Here is a 26471-nt window from a genome sequence, read left to right as displayed (position 1 = left end):
TTGCTGCCTGCTGTGTTTAGAGTCCTACACTTGCCAAATTTGGTATTCTTATCCATTCTGTTCTCTTCCAAATTCACCTTTTTGTCTGTATGTCTAAAAAGTGTCTTAATCCTTAAAAATTTTCTTCACCTTAAGAATTCAACCAACCATACCCAAATTCCTTGGTTTCTCTTTCAGCCACCTCCTATCTTGTCCTTTTAGGAAAGTTAGTTGAATGATTTCTCTCCCTCTCATTTTCCTTATGATCCATTACATACAACTTTTTTTTCCTTTCCTGACTCCAGCTTTCCTTTCATCTGTTCTTCTTTTCTTGTAGATGCAGTTATTAATAAACACATTTCTGTTCTAGGATAAGGGCAAGACAAACTGCCTTCTTTTGCCCACTTTGCCTGTTCACACACGTTATGGGTTTTTCCACTGTCACTTCCCAGTGCTGCAGATATTATTTATGCTGTGTTTAGAGCCAGTAGTCCTCTGCTTCTCTTGAGTGTTTTAGATGCTGTTCGCATGGACCACCTAGAGCTGGTCTATCTCCCACTGTCGCTTTAGCTCAGGGTCGGCAATCTACATGGCCAGTGGACAGCAGATGGGAACTTAGTGGCAGCTTTGCAGCTCTTGTTCGCTTGCATTTTCAGTGCGCCCTCCTAAGTAGTAGTTGCTTTTAACAGACCCTTCTAGTCTTACTTTATTTTATTTATTTTTTTTAGCGAGAATATAGAAAGGTTTTTGAGGAAAACAAAGGCCTGTATCATTTTGATGTGGACGCTGCGGAACACCTGCACCATAAAGGCAATGCCATGCTCCAGAGTCAGGTACGAGGCCGCCCCTGCCTGGACTCAGCAGCATCACTGCCAGCACCTCCACCGAGAACGCGTAGCTGCTGGGAAGGACGTGCATCGTGAGGAAAGTCTCAGACTCTGTTCTCTCTGTGTTTATTAGGTTAGGGAAGCTTGAACCATGTTTCAACAGGCAGGCATTTCATAATATTATAGTTACTATACACAATCAAAAACTTACAAGATATGAGTTAATTAATTAATGGTCACATCTCATAATAATGAAAACTTTTATAGTGTACTGGTCATTTTGAGCTGCAAAAGTATAATTTTCCAGGCATAAAGTTTATTATAATTTTTCAGCTCAGTTGTAAGTGTATTAAAAATGGGAAATTATCTTAGCAGTGTATTCTGCCTTCATGTTTCTTTCAACTATGAAATTCTATGTACTCTCTGAAAGAAACTTTTAAAAATATCTTTTTCCTTGAATACATTAAAGTTGATAACTTTTTAAATTCTGAATTTCAGTAATTGAAAAAATATTATTTCCAGCATCTATTAAGATAAAATTTAAATCACTTTTAAATATACCCCATGGAACATAAATTCCATAATGATTTGATACCTACCTTCATTTATTTAAAAAATATACAAACCAGCTCTCCTTTAAGGTTGGAAGTATACATTTTTTTCTCTTTTCATTTTTATTTTTATTTCGTTTCCCCACAAAATTTTACCCTAACATAGTGTTCACTTTCATAGTTCACTTTCACTGATCTATTATACTTCTCTAAAACAAAAATATTCCTAAAAACAGGAGTTAAAAAATTCGTTATATGTCCTGCTACCACAAAGTTCTGTTTTGAAAAGATTCTTTTGGATTTAAATACCATTAAAATTATTTTTATTATAATGCATCTTAAGAACCAATTTCATTAGTAATTTTTATATATAAGGATTTTAGTGAAAATACATATCTTAATAAAATGAATCATGATCAAAACTATGAATTTAATTTAAAAAGGTGTATTGCTAAAAAAGCCAACCACTCTTGCAGCTTGCAGGATATAATTCTAGTTTTTGTTTTTAGGAGATAGAAAATATTGATCATTTTATAAACCAAAATAGATAAGGGTTGGTTATAATGAATAAATAATTCATGATATGATATGATTAAATAATGCTTAGCAAAACTGAAGGACGTCACATAAAAGCTCTGTGTGTGTGTTTCAGTCAATGTCTATGGGAAAATTCAGCCGTCCTAAAGAACACTGTCCTTCCTTTGTCAGAAAGACAGTCACAGTTCTGGTTTTCTTCTTGTTCATGATTTACTGATAGGCGTCAAAGTTATCACAGTGATCTCTCTTTCTCTCTTTTTTCCTGTCTCAGCCTCTCTGTGTCTTATCTCTCTCTCTATATATATGTACCTATGTATATATGTACCTTTACATGTGTGTATATTAATGGCATGTGTGTATACATGTATAACTCCATGTGTGATATATATCTATCTATCCCAGCTGTTTACATACACATGTCCTAGAACTACATTATTTAATCGTAAACCATTCATATCCCTTAAAAACTTTAATATGTTACTGGTTTCCTTTCTTTGTATATCATTAACCACAGGGAACCTAGTGATCAACCTAAATGGCCAGAATATTGTGATTTTTAGAAAACAGGGTGGTCGATTTTGCATATATAGTTATTTTACTTTGCTCTGTTTGTATAAGGGCTTGTGAGCTTTATGTGCCATTTATACTTTTTTTCAATGAAGGTGAAGTACAAAGAAGAGTATGAGAAAAATAAGGGGAAATCGATGCTTGAATTTGTTGAGACACCGTCATATCAAGTTTCAAAGGAGGCTCAGAAGATGCAGAGTGAGGTGAGTCTTTTTGTTTTGCTATCAACTGTTTAGTGCAAATTTGATGTTTTATCATTGAAAGGAACCATTACAGTGGTTCAGAAGGTTTAGTGCATCCAGAAGAAAGTATACTGCACTGGCCAGACCAAGGAATCCGCACTGTAGACCCAGGCATCTAGTCCAGGTCATTGATTTTTTTCCCCTTGCCCTCAGTTTCCCAGTTTTCCAGGTGAGCTCTTGCATTCTGTGATGATAAAATTGACACTTTCAGGCTGTGTCCATGTGAAATTACGATGAGCAGATAAAAACTAAAAGGAAAATGAAGGGCTGGTTCCTTTACTTACCTTTTTTTTTTTGTAATGAGACTAGAGCTAACATTTGTTAAGTACTTACTCTGTGCTAGGTGACAGGCTGAATGTTTTATATATTTTGGCTCATTTAATCCTCTCAAGGTAATGATGCTAGGTAAGTATATTCCTAGACTGATAATGTATCTACTGAAATTAATTGTCTTACCTAAAATTACATATTTAATAAGTGCTAATGGGTAAAAGTCATAAATGATTCCCTTTTTCCTGTTAATTTATTTAACTGATTCTCCCCCTACCCCTGGCTAATAATCAGTGATATCAGAAAGTTTCAAGGAAGTTTCAAGACATCAAGAGAAGAGATCAATTATAAGTTGTTTATTTTTTTCCGCTTATCCATTTACTTCTCTACTTAAGATAATGCTAGGTCACATCCACATAGTCACCTGACACTGGTTCCTGTCTACCCCAGTGAGATTTCTTCTGTTTTTTTTTTTTTTTTTTTTGAGGGGGCAGTGGGGGTGAGTGTGGGCAGAGGGGAATCTGACACCAGACACAGATGGTTTTGTCTACAGACACATCCAATTTCTGTGGGTACAACCAAGTTTTTACTTCAAAGGGACAGAAGTAGTGGGCAGTTACTATCAGCTGGTTACAACCACAGTGCTAGACTCCAGACATCCTCAATGGGCAAATCTTTTCTAGTTTTTAAAAACAACATCAAAACAGGGCAAAATGATAATTTATTTCTTCTTTTTATTTGGCTGCACTGAGTGGCTTGTGGGCTCTTTGTTCTCTGACCAGGAATTGAACCCCGGCCTTGGCAGTGAAAGCACCGAGCCCTAACCACTGGACCTCCAGGAAATTCCCAAGAAATGATCATTTCTAGAGAGAGCAAAACCCTCCTAGGAATTTAGTAAACATTACATGTGCTTTGTTGAAAGGTTACGATTCATCTTCTCAGACAAAGGGCATGTAGAATACTGTGGCTTGTTGAATTTCAGAGTTGTTTAATTTCTTCTTCAGGGGAGAGAGGAGAAAATAATTACTTATATTTTTCATATCTCGTGTTTTCTTGAGCCAATAAAGGGGAATTTGATCAAGAATGGTTCAGTGACTGTTTTACCCGAGTCAGTCACTTCTTTTTAAGTGAATTGACAGAGTAGGTAAACTTGATCAAAATTCAAAAGCCCTACAAAAACTCACATTTAATGGGATGGCTCACTGGAATATCTTTTGTTCTAGTCTGTTTGAGCTGCTCTAACAAAATACCACAGACTGGGTAGCTTAAGCAATAGAAATTTATTTCTCATAGTTATGGAGGCTGGAGGTCTGAGGTCAGGGTGCCAGCATGCTGAATTCTGGGGTGCAGACTGCTGCCTTCTTGCATCCTCACATGATGGAGAGCAGGGAGAGAAAGGAAGCAGGCTTGTTAGTGACTCTTTGAAGGACATGAATCCCATTCATAGTCTTTCATGTATGATGGCCTCATCTAATCCTCATCACGACCTGAAGGCCCCACCTCCTAATGTCATCCCGTGGGTGGGGAGGTAGGGGTTCAACATATGGGTTTTGGAGGGACATGTTCAGTCCGTAACACCTTGTCTGCATTTTGAGAACAGTATATAAAGTATTGTATGTATCCTTCACATCACCTCCTTCTCTTTCATTGCTAGTTGCTGTTAGTGCTCATTCGTGTCCGTCATTGCTAGTGCCAGATTTCAAATTAATTTCCCTCTGTCTTGCTGTCAGTGATCCACAGCCCAGATAAAGGTTTCTGCTTTCAGGAGCCATTTGGCTTCTCCGAAAGTTTAAGACTATATGAAATTGTCAGGTGAATGTACCTGAGAGACACAGGTCTCAAAAATCATGTTACTTTTCTGACAACAACACAAAGAAGGAGGTTCTGGTGTCTCAGGCTTACCTGCATCCTCTCCCGGCCCTACTGTGCTCCACTTCCCCGTTCAGCCACAGGAACACCCACGCTGAGGACCCTTGTACCATCTGGGTCTCATGGTTCCTTGATTTTTGCCCAGTACTAGTTCACTTTCCTCTCACCAAGAAATCCTGGAATGTAAATGTATGATTAATATACGCTACTGTTGCCTTTCTGTATTAGGAATGATGGCAGCTTGTGATCTGAGATATTATGTTAAGGTTGGAGTTATTTTCCTATTAGTAAGAAGACTCAGAGGTGATACAATTATATAAGAAAAACATCAGTTTTGTTCCAGGAACTCTTGTTCTGTTATCTTTTCAACAGTCACTGGTATTTTCTAAATTTAAAATTATGTGGTCTTATTTTACAGAAAGTTTACAGAGAGGATTTTGAGAAGGATATTAAAGGAAGGTCATCAATGGATTTAGACAAGACTCCAGAGTTTTTACATGTAAAGTACATCACCAACCTTCTGAAGGAGGTATGATCCTACTATAGTTCTGCAAAAGAAATAGCCCAGAAAATATGCACTGATAATTCTCTACTAATTCTCTAATTCAGTGTTTGAGTTATTCATCCATTACGCTTTCCTTCACTTTGACCTTTACTAATAGAGTTTTATGTTTTCATTAAAAACAGGAAAGTGTTACTATTTCCATTTAATGTTGAAGGATGAAATTACCCAGATTTCCTTGAAAAACTTGAGAAATACTTTGATTTTATGTTTGGCTTGTAGCTTAGAAGCTCTATAAGTAGCTTTATAGCAGTTAGTTTTTTAAAAAAATATTTTCAGTGTGGATGAGGTTAGCTTGATTCTCTCAAATTTAGTTATTATAAACCACATATTAGAACCAGCTTTTCCTGTAACTTCTCAGCAGCATTCTCATGACATTTGATATCAGAAATGAGGTGATGTGTGAAGGTCTGGATAAATGGTACATTTATAAGTGGCTTGTGTTCTAAGTAGGGAAAAAATAATATATTTAGCATATACAGCATAAGAATTCATTTCCCTTTTTCATTTTATACTCAGCAGCATTTCCCCCCAACCCCTAAACTTAATGGTACATTTTGGCTCACAATGTTATTAAATTTGTTGAACTTAAGGCCCTCAAATCTAACAATTAAAAATATCATGTTCACAGTTTAAAAGTTTTGTTTTTGTTTCTGCTTTTTGTTTTTAAATAGTTTCTAAGTAACTTGAAACTCTTTCGGTTCTTTGTTTAAATAGTTTCTCTTTACATTAAGAGAAAGCATCAGAGAACTCCATTTCATCCTACATTTTGAACTGAAGAAACTGTCCCTGAAAGAAGTGTCTTAAACCAGTGGAACAGAGTATAATTACCTGCATAGATGTTAATCATCGTGAACGTCTTTAATAACAAAACACCAGCTGGCTTTCGCATTTAACCACTTGTAGAAATTTAATGTGATTCACTGTTGCAATGTATGCTGGGCTGAAGTAGGCATATCATGGAAGAGAATTCTTGCTACCCTATCTCTTCTCACTTCTAGTTCCTATAAAATTTTTTGAAGTTAAAGGCTGACCACGTGACAACTTCCTGCTATTATTGTCTTCTATTTAAATAATATGCACTATTTACATGAATTTTTAAAAAGAGAGTCTTTTTATTATTTACATACAAATGAAAATGTGAGATCTATTTTGAGAATTGTAAATGACTTTAATATGCTATTACCATTTTCTTTTATTTTTCTCTGTGAATGAATCTTATTTTAGACTCATTGATTTAGAAGGTATGCATCAGTATAAGAAAAAAGTCCAGAGACTATGATTAAAAATCTTTTAATTAAGTTACTGATACTGATATCTAATTTTAAAAAGAGACTCATGACTTAATGAAATTGTGACTTTGTTTTTTTTTTCCTTAAATTTTATTTTTATTTATTTATACTTTATGTGTAAGCATTTAGCTTCAAATTGTCTTTGCATTCTTTAAGGTTTTTGCATTTCTGTTGTCATATAATGTATCTTTTTATACTTAATTTGATTCCCTCAATTGTCCTCGACACTGGTATAGCAAGTATTTTTATTTTCATTTTGTCCATGTGAAAATCAAGGCTCAGTTACTTAAAGTCCTCTTGAAGGTCACAAGACCAACAAGTGAAAAGAATCCAGATCATTTGACTCCAGGACTCTTTCCAAAATTACATGCAGGTCATTACAATGTCTTGGAGGCTATTAGTTAAGCAGAGGACCAGCTAATTTAATTAAACTGGACAAAGAGAAACTAACATCAAATGAACCCTAGAATTAACTAGAATGTGATTTCTTATCCTTAAAGGAAGTTTCATCTGACAAGTTAGTCATAAAGGCAACTTAGCTGAATTGGATTAGGATAGACATTGTTTTCATAATTCAATTAGTAAGAAGACAGAAATTCATTAGCACAAAAAAAAAACCCATATTATATGTACAGATTAAAGACATTTGGATCTACTTAAAATATGTTAAAATGGGTGAAATTCAGACTATATATTATCAATCTGTAGGAAATTATTTGATTTTACAAATCTTTGAATAAAATGGAAACAAAAAATTGGCTACATCAGTCCTTTTGATTTTGTAATTTTTCATTCTTTTCCAATTATGTTCTTTTAATGATTCATATTTTATAGACAGCTTTCAAAGAAATACTTCAAGTAATTAGTAAGAACCATGCATTCTTAAGACCTTCCTTACCATTTAAATGGAAGAGGGGATGGAGAGGGAGATGGTGGGGAGGGAGGTTCAAAAGAGAGGGGGTATATGTATAGCTATGGCTGATTCATGTTGAGGTTTGACAGAAAACAGCAAAATTTTGTAAAGCAATTATCCTTCAATAAAAAATAAATAAATTAAAAAAAAGGGAAGATATCTTTTAAAAATATGGCTCCAATATGGTACCAAAACATGTGGGAAGACAGGATAAAAGAAAAAAGAATGATAGTATTGGAAACTCCACAACCATGACTAAAAAAGAAAATGAAGTATCTGTAGGAAATAAAGAGCATGAATGCTCAGAAATCTGGTTCATTCCTTTCTAGAAATATTTTCTTTCTGTGGTCTCTGGAAACACATGTAAAACAGTATATAAATTAAAGAGTTTCCCAGTAAATTTCAAACAGTAATATTCTTGTTTCATAGAAAGAATATAAAAAGGATTTGGAAAATGAAATAAAAGGGAAAGGAATGGAGCTTAATTCCGAAGTACTTGATATTCAAAGAGCAAAACGAGCATCTGAAATGACTAGTGAGGTGAGTTCATTTATTTAACGATTGAGAATATATGAATTTTCAGCTGATTTCCTTGTCTGTAAGTCTTTCTCAGAGATTATACAGTTGACCTTTGGACAAAATGGACTTAAACTGTGCAGGTAGGTCCACTTATACATACTTTCAATTGTAAATTCTGCAGTCCTCCACGGTCCATGATTGGTTGAATCTGTGAATGCTGAGGAACCTCTCATGTGGAGGGCTGACGATAGTAATAGGGGAATTAAGCCTCTTATTGTTCATGTGTTCAGTTCAGTTCAGTCGCTCAGTCGTGTCTGACTCTTTGCGACCCCATGAATCACAGCATGCCAGGCCTCCCTGTCCATCACCAACTCCCGGAGTTCACTCAGACTCATGTCCATCGAGTCAGTGATGACATCCAGCCATCTCATCCTCTGTCGTCCCCTTCTCCTCCTGCCCCCAATCCCTCCCAGCATCAGAGTCTTTTCCAATGAGTCAACTCTTCACACGAGGTGGCCAAAGTTAACTGTATAGAAATATTGTGCAGCTTTTACGTGTAAGATGGTAATAAGCAGTTATGTTCTAGTAATCTTTTTGCAGTCAATGCATTTTTTAAAAAGATGATGCTCACCATCTCCTGTCTATGTGGTATGAGAAAAATGAACATTTCCTTATTTTAGAAAAAATTCTATATACTTAACCAAAATAATTGAATAAGATTTAATGTCATCTTTTAAACTAGTGAAAGGCAGATTAGGAAGGTGGTCTGTTAGTAACTACAGTTTAAAAGTTCACATGCTCACTGGCTGTCCCAGTCTTTGGCTAGCTGCTGAGTCCACTTAAACCTCTTTATAAAATGAAAGTGGCTGTTACTCACTGTACATGAATTTTTAAGAATGAAGTGCCTCTGAAGTGCTGTAAGTCCTTTAATCCTTGTGTTATCTCATTACTTTGGTAGCAAATAATGACACTGTCTTTGAGGAGAGTCTCACTGACTTTAACAGTGAAAAAATCTAAGACTTTATCCACATATGTCAATAAACCACGGTAATGATAATGATGATCACAATAATGATGTTGATGTGATTGTATTAGTCAGGTTGCAAATGATAGAAACCCAAGTCAAACCTGATTAAGAAACTGTTTTGGTTTAAGAACAAAGAAATCTGAGGGTCACATTCAGGTTGGAATTTGAATGCTGTCCCTTTTCCTTCATCTCTCTCTTCTGTTATCTTCACTCTTGCTTTGCTCTTGACAGGCTGTTTCTATATGATGGCACCTCTTCACGGCAGTCATGTCTGACTCTTTGTGACCCTATGGACTATATAGTCTGTGGAATTCTTCAGGCCAGAATACTGGAGTGGGTAGCCTTTCCCTTCTCCAGGGGATCTTCCCAACCCAGAGATCGAACCCAGGTTCCCTGCATTGCAGGTGGATTCTTTACCAGCTGAGCCACAAGGGAAGCCCAAGAATACTGGAGTGGGTACCCTATCCTTTCTCCAGTGGATCTTTCTGACCCAGGAGTTGAACCAGGGTCTCCTGCAGGCAGATTTTTTACCAACTGGGCTATCAGGGAAGCCCCCTCTTCACGACAGGATAACTCATATCTGTGGCCACTAATTCCAGTAGGAAGTGAGCATCTGTTTGCTTATAATATGACTAAGGTCTAAGGATTGAGTCTTACTGAATCACCTTTGTCTTGTGCCCAGACTCAACCCAGTCATTCTCTCTGGAGTCAGAGGAATGTCATGTGCTGATGATCTAGTATGGGTCTCATGGTCACCATTGTTCAGTTTACTTTCTAGCAGTTTAATGGTGCTTTTAAGTATAAATTATTCTAAATTGATATGTGTTTTTTAAAGATTTATATTCATCTTTGGCTTGTGTTTTTTACATAAAGGAAATATTAAAAGCATTTTAGTGGAATTAAGATTTTATGTAGGAAAAATCACACTCACCCCAGAACAACCCACCCAGAGTTGATGGATTGAGAGAGATTAGAGGCAATTCCTTACAGGAAATTGTGGAACTTTTTGTCAGAAGAGTCAGAAACAACACTGTCCACCGTGATGTCTTTGACTAACATTGTCATCACACTTATCTATAGCAGTAATTTTCTATAAATTTTTTTCTGTTGTGGGTAATATATCTAGTAACATTCAGAGTTCAGTTTTGTAAATTACTTATCAATAATACTTGGGAAAGGTTTTTTAAACTCTCAGTGGCAGAGTTCATCCAAAGAGAGTTGATGGCAAGACAGTGGCAGGAACACCAATAAACCAGGCCTTCGGATGTGGATATAGGAGTAAAAAACTGGAAAAAAGCTATCAGTTACTGAAAACCCACTCTGTTCTGGGCAGTAGGCTACATGCAGTCTCCATGATCCTCACAGTGATCCTGCACAGAGGAACTATAATCCTCATTTTGCAGATGAGTAAACCAGAAATGTGAAGAAACAGTCCCAGTATCACACACGTGGCCACGAGTGCTCTGACCTCAAAGTCAGTCTTCTTTCTAAAACATCAACTCAATTAAGCTTGCCTTCCGATCCTTCTGGCCCCAAGACAGTTTCAGTGAAGATTGTCACCTGGCAATTGCCTTTATATAGCAAAAGTCTTGAGAGTGTATAAACTCTTCTTCAGTGAGGACAGTGAATATAGTTCTAAGCAGTTCAGAAAATTTAGGTCTAGGTTGATCATTCATAGTACAAAGTAAGCTCTGTTTTCTTCTTAAAAAAAAAACAAAAACATGTTTAGCCATTTTTGGTATCATTGAATTCAAATATGTCTTTGTCCCCTCAGTGTCTGAGTATTGCAAAATATTGCTTTTTTATAGAAAGAATACAAGAAAGACCTGGAATCAGAAATTAAAGGGAAGGGAATGCAAGTTGGCACTGACACCCTTGGAATTCAGCATGCCAAAAGAGCTTCTGAGATGGCGAGTGAGGTGAGTATTGAGACTGAGTGAGGTGGACCTTGAGGCTCCTGTTTTGGAACTTGACAAATCATAATAACAAACAGATTAATACATGGACTTTTTCAAAGCTTTCTGTGACTAGTCTAACAGTTTGGAATGGAAACCATTTGCAGTCATCATGCTTACCGGAAAAATTTACAGTTTCTGCTTTGCTCATTAACTTCAAGTATGTCAAAGAAAACTTGGAGAAGGGCATTTTAATACAACACACAGATACAGACACGGATACAGTTTTTTACTTTATCCCATAATACAAGTTTCATGTTAATTTTACTCTATGATTAATATTTTCATATCATTTTTTTTTGAGGGTGGATCATGTGCTACTTGGCACATTTCATTTCCAGCTATGTGAGCAGAACTTGAAAATCACACACTGAAGGCTGTCTTTTCACCTTGCTGATAGTTTCCTTTGATGTGCAGAAGCTTTTAAGGTTAATTAGGTCCCATTTGTTTATTTTTGCTTTTATTTCCGATATTCTGGGAGGTGGGTCATAGAGGATCCTGCTGTGATGTATGTCGGAGAGTGTTTTGCCTATATTCTCCTCTAGACAGTATGGTACTGGCACAAAGACAGAAATATAGATCAATGGAACAAAATAGAAAGCCCAGAGATAAATCCACACACATATGGACACCTTATCTTTGACAAAGGAGGCAAGAATATACAATGGATTAAAGACAATCTCTTTAACAAGTGGTGCTGGGAAAACTGGTCAACCACTTGTAAAAGAATGAAACTAGAACACTTTCTAACACCATACACAAAAATAAACTCAAAATGGATTAAAGATCTAAACATAAGACCAGAAACTATAAAACTCCTAGAGGAGAACATAGGCACCAGAAGGAAAAACACCAATACAGTATACTAACGCGTATATATGGAATTTAGAAAGATGATAACAATAACCCTGTGTACGAGACAGCAAAAGTGACGCTGATGTATGGAACAGTCTTATGGACTCTGTGGGAGAGGGAGAGGGTGGGAAGATTTGGGAGAATGGCATTGAAACGTGTAAAATATCATGTATGAAACGAGATGCCAGTCCAGGTTCAATGCACGATACTGGATGCTTGGGGCTAGTGCACTGGGACGACCCAGAGGGATGGTATGGGGAGGGAGGAGGGAGGAGGGTTCAGGATGGGGAGCACATGTATACCTGTGATGGATTCATTTTGATATTTGGCAAAACTAATACAATTATATAAAGTTTAAAAAGAAAATAAAATTAAAAAAAAAAAAAAAGAAAATCACACACTGAGATTGTAACATGAAAATGATACTATTTTTGTTTGGTTGGTTGTGTGTTCTCAAAATATGCTCTGTTGACCTCAACAGTGTGTCTGAAATTTCTGTAGAATCAGCATTTTGTGTTGAAATTCATTCATCTAAAACCATTTCTTCTTCATGTAATACATGAACAACAGGATATTGAAGTTTTGTCTTAGGTGCTATGATGTGATAGATATAAAATAACAAAGTTGTAGGAGTCAGATCTTATATGTATTCTTCGAATGAAATAGCCCAGAATCAGTTCTACATCTCTTGAACTCCCCCAGAAATTTTGAAAATATAGAAGGGCCACTGGAGCAGAGAGTGTTTGGGAAGAGATGACTTAGAAGAAACACGTGTAAAGCGAAAGTTGCGGTGCAGGCTAAGGGGTACAGCTCCCGTACCTTAAGGCTGGCTGGGGTTGAGGCTCCGGTAGCGCTACTCTGAGAGCTACGATGTGACATTTGCAGTTAGGCAGAGCTGGCTTAGGACTGACTCCCACCCAGGGAATCTGGAGGCTGAGAAGTAGCTGAATACCTACCAGGGGAATTACTGCCGTGCTGAGATCTGCCTCCATCCCCAGGGTTAGATACTGGCCAGGGGAGTGGAATGGTGATAACTTTGTTTCAGATATAGAAACAAGGGATGGCCTAGAATTCTTGACCAAAAGGGATTCCATCTAGAAATGGTGGGAGTGGGGTGGGAGGGTGCATGCTGAACAGAGACTTGAAAACCTTCTGCCCATAATTCTACCCCTAATTCTGTCATCCTCCTGAGAGATAGCCATTGTTAGGAATTTTCTGTAGAGCCTTTCAGATCTATTTTTCTGTGTATATAGATAACTATACATTTGTGCACAAGGAACTGAAAAAAACCTTAAATAAATACAATGTAGTTGGTCCTTGCTTTTCTCACTGAATATCATGGACCCTTTTCCATGTTCAGTTCAGTTCAGTTCAGATCAGTTGCTCAGTCGTGTCTGACTCTTTGTGACCCCATGGACTGCAGCACGCTAGGCCTTCCTGTCCATCACCAACTCCCAGAGTTTACTCAAACTTTTGTCCATTTAGTCGGTGATACCATCTAACCATCTAATCCTCTGTCGTCCCCTTCTTCCCCCACCTTCAATCTTTCCCAGCATCAGGGTCTTTTCAAATGAGTCAGTTCTTTGCATCAGGTGGCCAAAGTACTGGAGTTTCAGCTTCAGCATCAGCCCTTGCAAAGAATATTCAGGACTGGTTTCCTTTAGGATGGACTGGTTGGATCTCCTTGCAGTCCAAGGGACTCTCAAGAGTCTTCTCCAACACAACAGTTCAAAAGAATCAATTCTTCAGTGCTCAGTTTTCTTCATAGTCCAAATCTCACATCCATACATGACCAGTGGAAGAACTATAGTTTTGACTAGACGGACCTTTGTTGGCAAAGTAATGTCTCTGCTTTTTAATATGTCTAGGTTGGTCATAACTTTTCTTCCAAGGAGCAAGTGTCTTTTAATTTCATGGCTGCAGTCACCATCTGCAGTGATTTTGGAGCCCAGAAAAATTAAGTCTTACACTGTTTCCCCATCTGTTTGCCATGAAGTGATAGGACTGGATGCCATGACCTTAGTTTTCTGGATGTTGAGTTTTAAGGAAACTTCTACACTCTCCTCTTTCACTTTCATCAAAAGGCTCTTTAGTTCTTCACTTTCTGCCATAAGGGTGGTGTCATCTGCATATCTGAGGTTATTGATATTTCTCCCAGCAATCTTGCTTCCAGCTTGTGCTTCTTCCAGCCCAGCGTTTCTCATGATGTACTCTGCATAGAAGTTAAATAAGCAGGGTGACAATATACAGCCTTGATGTACTTCTTTCCCAATTTGGAACCAGTCTGTTGTTCCATGTCCAGTTTTTACTGTTGCTTCTTGATCTGCAGGTCAGGTGGTCTGAAATTCCCATCTCTTTCAGAATTTTCCACAGTTTGTTGTAATCCACACTGTCAAAGGCTTTGGTATAGTCAATAAAGCAGAAGTAGATGCTTTTCTGGAACTCTCTTGCTTTTTCAGTGATCCAACGGATGTTGGCAATTTGATCTATGGTTCCTCTGCCTTTTCTAAATCCAGCTTGAGCATCTGGAAGTTCATGGTTCACGTATTGCTGAAGCCTGGCTTGGAGAATTTTGAGCATTACTTTACTAGCGTGTGAGATGAGTGCAATTGTGCAGTAGTTTGAGCATTCTTTGGCATTGCCTTTCTTTGGGATTGGAATGAAAACTGACCTTTTCCAGTCCTGTGGCCACTGCTGAGTTTTCCAAATTTGCTGGCATATTGAGTGCAGCACTTTCACAGCATCATCTTTTAGGATTTGAAATAGTTCAACTGGAATTCCATCACCTCCCCTAGCTTTTTTCGTAGGGATACTTCCTAAGGCCCCATTGACTTTGCATTCCCAGATGTCTGGCTCTAGGTGAGTGATCACACTGTCGTGATTATCTGGGTTGTGAAGATTTTTTGATATAGTTCTACTGTATATTCTTGCCACCTCTTCTTAATATCTTCTGCTTCTGCTTCTTTAATATCTTCTTTTCCATGTTACTTCATATAATTCTACCTCATTGTTTTAGAAAAATTATGTTCTGTAACATGGATATAAATATGCAACCATTTGCCTTTAATGTCCTGTAGGGATTCCCTGGTGGCTCAGAGGGTAAAGCATCTGCCTGTGATGCGGAAGACCCAGGTTCGATCCCTGAGTCAGGAAGATCCCCTGGCGAAGGAAATGGCAACCCACTGCAGTATTCTTGCCTGGAGAATCCCATGGACAGAGGAGCCTGATGGGCTACAGTCCATGGGGTCGCAAAGAGTCAGACACGACTGAGCAACTACACTTACACTTAGGCATTACCACATGTCAATGACACTTAAATGTATTATAACAGGGATTCTACATAACCTACTGAAAATCCTCATTTTCCCCTTAGATCTGCTTCCTTCTTTCACCCCTTTCTTTGCAAGTGGTATCAGTGAAATCCCAGAAGTTACTTTGATTACTATTGTCAGCAAGTTTTATTGACTCCACAACCATAATGATTTCCTAGATCCATCTACCTCTCCCCACTTTTGTCCAAGCCACAATCTCTATCTCCTGAATCATTGCGGTAGCTTTCTAAACAAGATTCTTCTTCCAACATTGACCTCATTCTCTACCCAGAAGCCAGAACAATCCTTGAAGGGTTAAGTTTTCTGATTTCTCCCACTGAAAACTCTCCAGTGGTTTCCAGTCTGTGCAGTATGGGCACCATACTCCTTGCTCTGGTATGGTGCCATGCTCTCCCTCCTGCTTATTCTCAACCCCTGTACCGTTCTTCCCTTGCTCATCATATTCTAGTCTTAAAGGCTCCAGGCTGGCTGCACCTCCACAAGTTTTACAGTCTCTGTATAGCTCTGTTTCTTCCTGAAAGTCCTTCCCTTGTCTTTGCATGGCTGGCTCTTTCTTGTCCTTCCTTTCTTAGATTTATTAGTATTTCCTTATGGTCGCCTCCTTGGGCTTCTGAGTAACTGACTATCTAGCAACTATCAAATCACTCCTTATATTTTCCATTATTTTTGTTATTATGAAGAGAGTGCAATATCCAGTATTTGTTCAAGGTCCTGGATTTGACTATGGGGCGGGATGAGGAATTTGGAGCTGGAGAAGAGTCTTCAAAATCATCCTCATGGGACTGAACTTGAAGCCAAAAGAAAGTGTACTTTCTCAGGAGAAAACAATGTGGAAAGAACAGAAATTTTGCATTTCACACTTTTACCTAAGAATCTTCTATGACATATTCCTTTTATGACAAGTTGAAGTGTTGCATGTTTCCTTAGAATGATAATACGTTAGTTTATTCAGAGATACATTGATTGAAATGTCTTTGTATACCTTGGGATTGTATTTAGTTGACACTTGAACAACACGGGACATTAATTCCCATATCACTTATGGTCTGCTCTCTATATCCATGGTTTCTCCACACCCACAGGTTCAACCAACCACAGACCATGTAGTGCTGTGGTAGTTACTGTTGAAAATATCACCATACAAGTGCAGCCGCACAGTTCAAACCCATGAATCTATGATCAAGACTCAAACTTTGTTCAAGACTCAAACTCACTAGGAAAATGGTGCATTTTGGTTATTGAGAACCCAAAGGAAAAACAGGCCTTGAAGAGTCAGCTGTGCTGTGGCCCAGACCAATTCTGGTGATGCCGTATCTTTGTCATCCACAGTCTCATTTGCATATAATTATAGCTATGTTGCATTTTGCTCAAATGATGGTTCTCAAGTCCTTTTCAACTAGACTTCAGGACTTTGCAATAGTTCAGCTTTTGTTTTTTCAAGTAAAGTAAATGTGCTATATTGTTACACAGATGACCTCTCACAGTTCGACTTTCCTGGTGGGCTTGACCATGTGACTTGCATTAAAAAATCTGACTCAGGCTCTTGGAACATAGATGTCATCATGTTTTTCTTTTAAGTTTTTCTAAGTTGTAAGATATTTTATTATGCATCAATATTAGCTGATGTGACTAGAGTCCATGTAGTCTATTTATGTGCTTTTGAATGCTTTTAGATTTGAAAATTCATATTGGAAATATTAAATGGCATATTTATACCATGGAATTTTGGTGATAATCTATGATCAGTACCTCAGTTTGTACATATATTGTCTTTCAAATGAAGTGTTTTGCTTTTGGGCCTTAGCTAAAAACAGAGCTTTTTAAGGGCATAGTGATAATTTAATATTATTAGTTTGAAAGTTAAACATTTTTACCTGAATGTTTAACTTTTTTATTATTTCACTTCAGGAAAGTAAAACTGAGACTGTAAGTCAGTGCAAATAGGCAGATTTATGGGTAGCAGACTTATGGGTAGATAGTAAATACCATTTCTCTAGATTGAAATTTTTGTTTACAACTTCTCTAAATTTACAACATCACAAATAAGCAAAACAAAATTTATTTTATAGCATGGAATCACAAATCTTGGGTATGTCAGCATAATAGGAAGTAATTGTTTTTGAAGAAATTTAATAGGATATAGTCAGTAGTTTCCTTTTATTATAATTTTCATTGAAGAATAACATTCATACATATAAATGTTCAATTATAGGAATAAGAATAATCAGTAGCTTTAAAATGTGACAAGAGTGTCTTAAGACAATTGTGTCTATGTAATCATGACATTTTATAGGTAACAGATAATCCAGCTCAAAAAAGCAGATAATTTTTATTGTTCTTGTGACCCAGCAGTAGAGGAATTCTTGGGCATGGCTTAATCTAGGACTGACTTACACAGTGTGATTTCTGTTTTAGCTTCTGACTTTCTCTTCTGGGGCAGGCTTTCTTCTCCCATTTGCAAGGAGGCACATGGCAGCTCCCAGGGCTGCAAACTTCTTCATTCATGTCCAGAAGGAAAGAAAAGTCTCCTGATACACTGTGTGGAAAGAGAAACGTTCCTTTCCTTAAATGTACTAATCATGAAGGGCCAGGGGTGGGGTGTAACGATTTTCTTCAGCCGAGTAGGGTCCTTGCACTGGGGCCAGTCTCAGCCAAGGTGGAGAGCTTAGAACAGGAAGCAGCGAGTTGCCCAGTGACAAATCAAGGAGCGAATGAAGGAAAAACAGGAGTAAGGTTCCAGGAGGCAACCAGCAATTACTCACTACAGAATGAGATACGACAATTTTTTAAAATCAATAAATATTTAATTAAATGTTTTCAAAGTATAACATTTTGTCAACTAGTCAATAGCAATGTAACACATGTATTATAAAGTTACATATATATTATCTTCCATAACAGATAAAATTATACTTTAATATAGTCTATTTACTATGGATTGGGGCTTTTGCCAGTAAAGATGAGAATATACCAATGGCCAATAAGCACATGAAAGGATGCTCAGCATCATTACCATCAGTGAAATGCAAAAGAAAGCCACAGTGATGTATTACTTCACAGTCACTAAAAGGCTAGGATAAAAAAACATAGATTTTAACAAGTGTTAGTGAAGTTGTAGAGAAATCAGAACCCTTCTTGTGTATTGCTGCTAGGATTGTAAGACTGAATAGCCACTTTGGAAAACAGTTTAGCAGTTCCTCAAAAGGCTAAACAGTTACCATATGACCCAGCAATTTCATTTCTAGGTTATATACTCAAGAGAAATGAAAACTTATGTAATGTGACATTTTTACACTCACATTTTATTGATATTCATCAAGTTATATATTAACCAATATTTTATCACTTTATTGAAATATAAAATATTTTCCTTCACCTCCCTGTGTTTTCTTTCTTAAGTCACGTTAGTAGAAAAAAAGCTGCCTGAGTCCTTGTGGTCATTCCAAGTTGTGTTCTGCCACAAATTAAGTCTTTGTCATTTCCTAGAAAAAAAGAAGTGAATTTACATCCAGTTTATTTCTAAAAGCCATGATCTTGACATCAAAAATGACATCAAGTTTTCCAACGCAGATTTTCAAATTATTGTAAGGCCCTAATTTCAGGTTTCATTTTCTGCAGAAAGATTATAAAAGAGATCTGGAGACTGAAATTAGAGGGAAAGGCATGCAGGTGAGCACAGACACTCTCGATATCCAGAGAGCCAAGAAAGCATCTGAAATGGCCAGCCAGGTAAGAAACTAACAGGACATGAAGTTTAAAACAAACACATCAAATTGTATACAGAAGAAATATAAATGGTGTTTCCACATGTGTGACATTGAGATTCAAACATGTAAATATCTGCATTGCTATGGAAAGCTATGCAAAACTCTGAAGACTGTTTTCTGTTCTTTTAGAAAGAATATAAGAAAGACTTAGAAAATGAAATTAAAGGGAAAGGAATGCAGGTGAGCATGGATATCCCGGATATGCTTCGAGCCAAGAGGGCATCTGAAATCTATAGCCAGGTTGGTAGAGAATAAAGATGCTCAGGATAATATATTCTAATATCCCAGCACCTTCTGCTCTGTGTGTCTTTATGATTTGTGCCTTTTTGGGGGTTTCTATTCAAAGTCAATGCACTCTATTATAAAGTAACCACTAACCAAACTTGATTTTGTCAATAATGAAAGGGACAACTGCTGTAGATTCATCTCAACAAAACTTATTGAGCATCAGAGCATCCCTATTAGATCCCTCTGTTTTGAGTCCAAGGACATTTTGACCTTTTTATTTCCATTTTTTTATTCCATTGTGAACTTGGCTCTAATGCTTATCCTGCAAAAAATACAAAGAATTTTCTTTTATCTACTTCATCATGCATATTTTAATTTAAATAAACAACTTAAACTAAGAATAAGTTAAACTGTACAAAGTATAAGGTGAAATTGAAGATTAAGATTAACTAAAATTTAATGTAAGATCTAAGTTTTGTTGATAAAATTTAATTTGCCAAGTATATCTGTGACAAATCTGCCAGAAAACTGGATATAAGAGAAATAATGACTACACAGGAAAGTATATAATGGAAGAAAAAAGTTATTGATAAAATCTGATTTGGGCAAAGTTATTTGTTAGTGAATAATTTATTTGCTATAATATTTGTTATAAAAAGAATGAATCCCAATGGAAAAGTAGTATGCTGCTGCTGCTATATCACTTCAGTTGTGTCTGACTCTGTGTGACCCCAAAGATGGCAGCCCACCAGGCTCTCCCGTCCCTGGGATTCTCCAGGCAAGAATACTGGAGTGGGTTGCCATTTCCTTCTCCAATGCATGAAAGTGAAAAGTGAAAGTGAAGTCACTCAGTCGTGTCCGACTCTGTGTGACCCCATAGACGGCAGCCCACCAGGCTCCCCCGTCCCTGGGATTCTCCAGGCAAGAATTCTGGAGTGGGTTGCCAGTTCCTCCTCCAATGCATGAAAGTGAAAAGTGAAAGTGAAGTCGCTCAGTCGTGTCTGACCCTCAGTGACCCCATGGACTGCAGCCTTCCAGGCTCCTCCGTCCATGGGATTTTCCAGGCAAGAGTACTGGAGTGGGGTGCCATTGACTTCTCTGGGAAAAGTAGTATAGGGGAATGAAAAAAAAAATAAGATAATGAAGAAATTGGATTTGGCTAATGGGATTTATGTTGAAATAATTTTTAACAAAATTTGACCAAATTTGTCAAAATTCTGACTAACAAGCAAGGAATTGAAACATCCACTGGTTCAAAATTAGAGTGTCACAGAACTCAGGTTCAGGGGCTAGTCACTCAAGGATTCAATATTGAGAGACAAGTGTGAGTAAAAGGAAAGATAGCTTTGCTGAGGATGCCAGCAATCCTAGGGAGAAGGTGTACTCATGTCCCAAAGAACCAACTATCCCCTGCTATCAGGGGCAAGAGTTTTTATAGGGGAAGTTTAGGGGTGTATAGGCAAAGGGAGTTGGTGATGGACAGGGAAGCCTGGTGTGCTGCAGTCCATGGGGTTGCAAAGAGTCGAACACAACTGATCAACTGAACTGAGGCAAAGGGAGGGGGGCTGTGAGCGGAAAAGAGTCAGACAGTCGTCTTGAAATTGATCATGTGGTGGTCTAATCAGTGTCATCTTGATTGTTTTAAGTGCAATTAATCTTCAGTTCCAAGATTGGTTTGTTCCCATTTCCTTGAGTCCAGTTCTCAAAATTGTGGCAGCTTATGTCATGGCGATAGTCTGTTTCATCATGTAGTTAGCTTCTTCCACCTGGTGGAGGTTTCAGCATTTACAAAACAGCTCAAAGGATATGGCTGAAAATATTCTCTGTAGCTCTTCAGGAAGAACTAAAGGTCCTTGACTTTGTTTAATGATTAGATTTTATTTGGCCTTGTTTCCTTGCTTTCCTTTGTTTCCATATTTCTAAATTCTCTGATGAAATTTATTCTCTGACTAAAGTTTCTATAGACAAGAGATAGGTGGAGGTAATGGGGGAGTGGAGTCTCTCCTGGGAAGTCCCCATGGGGTCCTGCTCCATTAAAGGGTATCATGATGCCAGAATTAAGTATTTATCCAAGGAATTGCCTGCTTCTCAGCCTTCTTCAGTGACAGAGCAGATGGGATGGTCCTGAAGTGTGTTCATCTGTCCTCAGTGTCTCATGATGGCACTGAACTTGGAGAAGTTGACACTAGTTGTATCAGCTAAACTACAAATCTAACTTCTTAAAATGGGCATATTGCCATTTGATTCAGTGGAGAAAAGTTGGCAAACTCATTCATACATTCAGTAGATACTTCTTGAACACCCATTTACATGCAAAATTAGACTTGGATTTTTGGCTTTGGGGAACTACTAGGTAATCTAATTATCAAATAATCATGCAAATATAGTATGACAAATTATGATATGTCCTCAGTTCAGTTCAGTTCGGTTCAGTTGCTCAGTCGTGTCTGACTCTTTGCGACCCCATGAATCGCAGCACGCCAGGCCTCCCTGTCCATCACCAACTCCCAGGGTTCACTCAGACTCACGTCCATCGAGTCAGTGATGCCATCCAGCCATCCCATCCTCTGTCGTCCCTTCTCCTCCTGCCCCCAGTCCCTCCCAGCATCAGAGTCTTTATCAATGAGTCAACTCTTTGCATGATGTGGCCAAAGTACTGGAGTTTCAGCTTCAGCATCATTCCCTCCAAAGAAATCCCAGGGCTGATCTTCAGAATGGACTGGTTGGATCTCCTTGCAGTCCAAGGGACTCTCAAGAGTCTTCCCCAACACCACAGTTCAAAAGCATCAATTCTTTGGCGCTCAGCCTTCTTCACAGTCCAACACTCACATCCATACATGACCACAGGAAAAACCATAGCTTTGACTAGATGGACCTTTGTTGGCAAAGTAATGTCTCTGCTTTTGAATATGCTATCTAGGTTGGTCATACCAGAAAGTATAGATAACAAAAGTAAACCCTTCCCATAGGAAGTGGTGCCTGAGTTGTTAGAATTCCTGCTTTAATTTAACAGTGTTGATTTTGTGAGTGTGATATCAGGGTACATCTGATTTTAAAGAACTTTAGTTATTTGAGATACAAGGGAATGTTTAAAAGGGTTTAACGATGCTGTGGTGCGTTTCAATGTGAACAATATTCTCCTTCCTTAACAAGCAGCAGTATGCCATGCAGTTACCTTCACTGACTTTGGAACCAGAGTGGCTGGGTTTAAATCCTGGTTCTGACACTTAGCTAGTGCCTCAGTTTCCCCAAGAGTGGATAATAATACCTGCTTGTGGGGTTATCTTTCTCCGATCTTCTAGGAGGTATCTATCATTCAGCAGGTAGCCATTCTGGACTCCAGAATGTCTTGCCTTCCCTGTCATGCTGTCCAAAGGCTGGGGCTGGAAGCTCCTGTGACTCAGTAGGGCCTTCACTAGCACTGCTTCCTTTTTACTGCACTGCTGGAGTTGCTTTCCTGTTTCTCCACTGCTGGAAAGCCTTCCTTGCCCTGCCCTCAGGTCTTGGGCAGTGCCAAGCCTCCCAGGAGCTCCAGGATTGTATTTCACAAAGGAAAATGCTGGAGGCTTAGGTGTGGGGTCAAGAGCTACAAAGGGTTCAGCCTTGCAGACCAGAGCCTGTCCCTCCACTTTGGCCTCTGGCCACTCTGTTCCCCATCCCAACCCTAGGACCCCGCAACACTGCCTGCCCTTGGCCCACCACGACTTCCTTGCGCCCTTCCCTCTCCTTGTTATTGACAACCTTCCCCAAGTTTTGGAACCCAAAACCCCTGAGCTCCTGTACCCCGCCACCCCTTGCCTCTGGTGCGAGCTGAAGCTGAAATACCAGACCACCTGACCTGCCTCCAGAGAAATCTATATGCAGGTCAAGAAGCAACAGTTACAACTGGACATGGAACAACAGACTGGTTCCAAATCAGGAAAGGAGTATGTCAAGGCTGTATATTGTCACCCTGCTTATTTAACTTATATGCAGAGTACATCATGAGAAATGTCGGGCTGGATGAAGCACAAGCTGGAATCAAGATTACCGGGAGAAATATCAATAACCTCAAATATGCAGATGACACCACCCTTATGGCAGAAAGTGAAGAAGAACTAAAGAGCCTCTTGATGAAAATGAAAGAGGGGAGTGAAAAAGTTGCCTTAAAACTCAACATTCAGAAAACTAAGATCATGACATCCAGTCCCATCACTTCATGGCAAATAGATGGGGAAACAGTGGAAACAGTGACAGACTTTATTTTTGGGGCTCCAAAATCACTGCAGATGGTGACTGCAGCCATGAAATTAAAAGATGCTTACTCCTTGGAAGGAAAGTTATGACCAACCTAGATAGCATATTCAAAAGCAGAGACATTACTTTGCCAACAAAGATCTGTCTAGTCAAGGCTATTGTTTTTCCAGTGGTCATGTATGGATGTGAGAGTTGAACTATAAAGAAAACTGAGTGCCGAAGAATTGATGCTTTTGAACTGTTGTGTTGGAAAACACTCTTGAGAGTCCCTTGGACTGCAAGGAGATCAAGCCAGTCCACCCTAAAGGAAATCAGTCCTGAATATTCATTGGAAGGACTGATGCTGAAGCTGAAACTCCAGTACTTTGGCCACCTGATGCAAAGAGTTCACTCATTTGAAAAGACCCTGATGCTGGGAAAGATTGAAGGCAGGAGGAGAAGGGGACAACAGAGAATGAGATGATTGGATGGCACCACCAACTCAATAGACATGAGTTTGAGTAAACTATGGGAGTTGGTGATGGACAGGGAGGCCCGGCGTGCTACAATCCATGGGGTTGCAAAGAGTCGGACACAACTGAGCGACTGAACTGAACTGAACTGAACTGAACTACTATGTAAATGCTGGCACTAGTAGAAGGTATTGCCTAGGATATATCTGAGCTCATAGTAGTACATTTAGTAGCAAAAGGAAAATTGAGATTTTTATCTCTAGCACAAAATACTAGTACCTTTTCCTTAGTCAGATGTATCTTTATCTGAAGTAGGAAGCAAAGTATAAATCTAGAAGCATGAAGACAAGTAAACAAAAAGAGTCAGGTTACTGGTAGGAGTTATAAGGGCTATTTTAAACAGGAACTGGAACTGCTCATAAGAGAGTAGGTTCTAGGCTTAGGATTCATAGAGGTCAGGCCATCCCAGGGTGTTTGAATAGTCTTGAGTGGGAACCATTGCCTGAGAGAAGGTGAATGTTTTCCTAGACTGTTTGCTTGCCCCTTTTGCATATGCTGTTTATTTTTATTGTTGCATAAATACGTCATAGAGCTGGACAAGACTGAGCGACTGAGCACACACACACAAACACATCAACAACTGATTTGAATCCTAAGGTACAATGTAGAGCAAGTGGGCTTTCCTTGTGGCTCAACTGGTAAAGAATCCACCTGCAATGCGGTAGACCTGGTTCAATCCCTGGGTTGGGAAGATGCCCTGGAGAAGGGAAAGGCGACCCACTCCAGTATTCTGGCCTGGAGAATTCCATGGACTGTATAGTCCATGGGGTTGCAAAGAGTTGGACACAGCTGAGTGACTTTCAGGTATAGCAGAGTTGGAAAAAGTAGTACCATTTTCTCTTTGTCTCTGTCTCTCTTGAATATGGCACACAGAGCTTCAGATTCACATTCACTTTATATTTTTAGAAAAAGTATAAAGATGAGGCAGAGAAGATGCTTTCTAGCTATTCTACTGTGGCAGATACTCCTGAAATTCAGAGAATTAAGACAACTCAACAAAACATTAGTGCGGTGAGTAGCCATTGCCTCTTTCCAGTTGTCATCTTGAAATGATGTTTTGAAAGGGGGCCTTTGTTCCTCAGTCTGGTTTTTTTTGCTGCCTTGCTTGAATTTTCTGTCAAATGCATATCTTTCCTTCTTTAAAATCATAAGAACACCAAATGTTCTTACAGCTTATAATTTATCATGATTATTTTAGAATTACAGATTCAAATTTCCTTTTTAGGTACAAGCAACAGGTACTTTTAACCGAATTTTAAAATTTCACTCAGGAAAGAGATCTTAATCTTACACACACATTTTACTTTGAAGATAAAAATAGTCATATGAAGTGATTGCCTTCCTAGTCATTGATTACTTGCATTGATAATACATCTAGGGATTTACTAGTTTGTAACCAATTCCTAAGGGCTTCCCTGGTGGCTCAGTGGTAAAGAACCAGCCTGCCGTTTCAGGAGATGTGAGTTCAATCCATGGGTCAGGAAAATCCCGTGAAGAAGGAAATGGCAACCCACTACAGTGTTTTTGCCTAGAAAATCCCATGGACAGAGGAAATTGGTAGGCTACAGTCTATGGGGTCACAAAAGAGTTAGAAACCACTTAGTGATTAACCAACAACAATCAATTCCTAAATGTTCATATTTTTGTTTTGAGGAATAGGAATTTTATTAGCATCATTGATTAAGATAGTGGGCTTATATGTAATGGGTATATGAACTTGAATTCTAAAATAAAAATTGATGGTACAGCCAATATTTTAATGTAGAATTAACTTAGTGGTTAAGCAAATGTTATTAAAAATATAAATTCTATTATTTCTGAAAATTTCTGGAATGTTTTCTACTTTCTAATAAGTTGGAAACCTCTTAACTCTGCAGGTATGCTGTTCAGGTACCTCTAGGGTCTTCACAGGCAGGCTGTGCCAAGAGATGTAGAAATCTTGCTGGAAGAGAGGACAAGGGAGAAGAGTCGTGTGGCCCTTACCGCCTGTGATTCCAGATTTCTAGCTTTTGCGGGGGAACATCTCATATGTCCTGCTCTCCTGACCTCCACTGGGACCTACTGGTTAAGAAATATCAGGAGAGTGAACCCAAAGGTGGTGCTCTGTGACAACCTAGAGGGATAGTGTAGGGAGGAAAGCAGGAGGGGGTTCAAGAGGGAGGGGTCACATGTGTACCTATGGCCAGCTCATGTTGATGTGTGGCAGAAACCATCACAGTACTGTAAAGTGATTATCCTCCAATTTAAAAATTAATTAAAGAAGAGAGGGAGTAGCTCTGGCCTCGAATGACTTCCTTATAATTAGTCTGTTTTTCTGTAGGACACTTTGTTTTTTCTTTTGCTTTGTGGTCGAAAGGGGTAGGCGTTGGTAGGGATGGAGAGATGTGGGAAGGTTTAAGGAATAAGTGGAAGATAAGGAAAACAGGCTGAC

The 26471-nt window shown here is 38.5% G+C and overlaps 1 protein-coding gene and 1 non-coding gene across 4 annotated transcripts in view; both read left to right on the top strand.

Moving 5' to 3' along the window:
• The window catches only part of NEBL (nebulette), a 376594-nt gene that overhangs the window by 301913 nt on the left and 48210 nt on the right, over positions 1-26471 (top strand). The window contains exons 10-17 of one of the 3 annotated variants that reach the window (XM_019973022.2): positions 708-812; positions 2557-2664; positions 5261-5371; positions 8039-8149; positions 10964-11074; positions 18916-19026; positions 19194-19304; positions 24947-25051. The exons of the other annotated variants lie outside the window; for them this stretch is intronic. Coding sequence (XP_019828581.2) covers positions 708-812; positions 2557-2664; positions 5261-5371; positions 8039-8149; positions 10964-11074; positions 18916-19026; positions 19194-19304; positions 24947-25051 — 873 coding nt within the window. The remainder of the gene's footprint in view (positions 1-707; positions 813-2556; positions 2665-5260; positions 5372-8038; positions 8150-10963; positions 11075-18915; positions 19027-19193; positions 19305-24946; positions 25052-26471) is intronic. 3 annotated transcript variants of the gene reach the window in all.
• TRNAH-GUG (transfer RNA histidin (anticodon GUG)) lies at positions 15047-15119 on the top strand. Its single transcript has one exon. It is a non-coding gene; the product is annotated as a tRNA-His (tRNA).

This window comes from Bos indicus, chromosome 13 (assembly GCF_029378745.1).
Source record: "Bos indicus isolate NIAB-ARS_2022 breed Sahiwal x Tharparkar chromosome 13, NIAB-ARS_B.indTharparkar_mat_pri_1.0, whole genome shotgun sequence".
NCBI lineage: Eukaryota > Metazoa > Chordata > Mammalia > Artiodactyla > Bovidae > Bos > Bos indicus.
The sequence above is the reverse complement of the archived record's forward strand: the minus strand, read 5'-3'. Positions and strand labels throughout refer to the sequence as shown.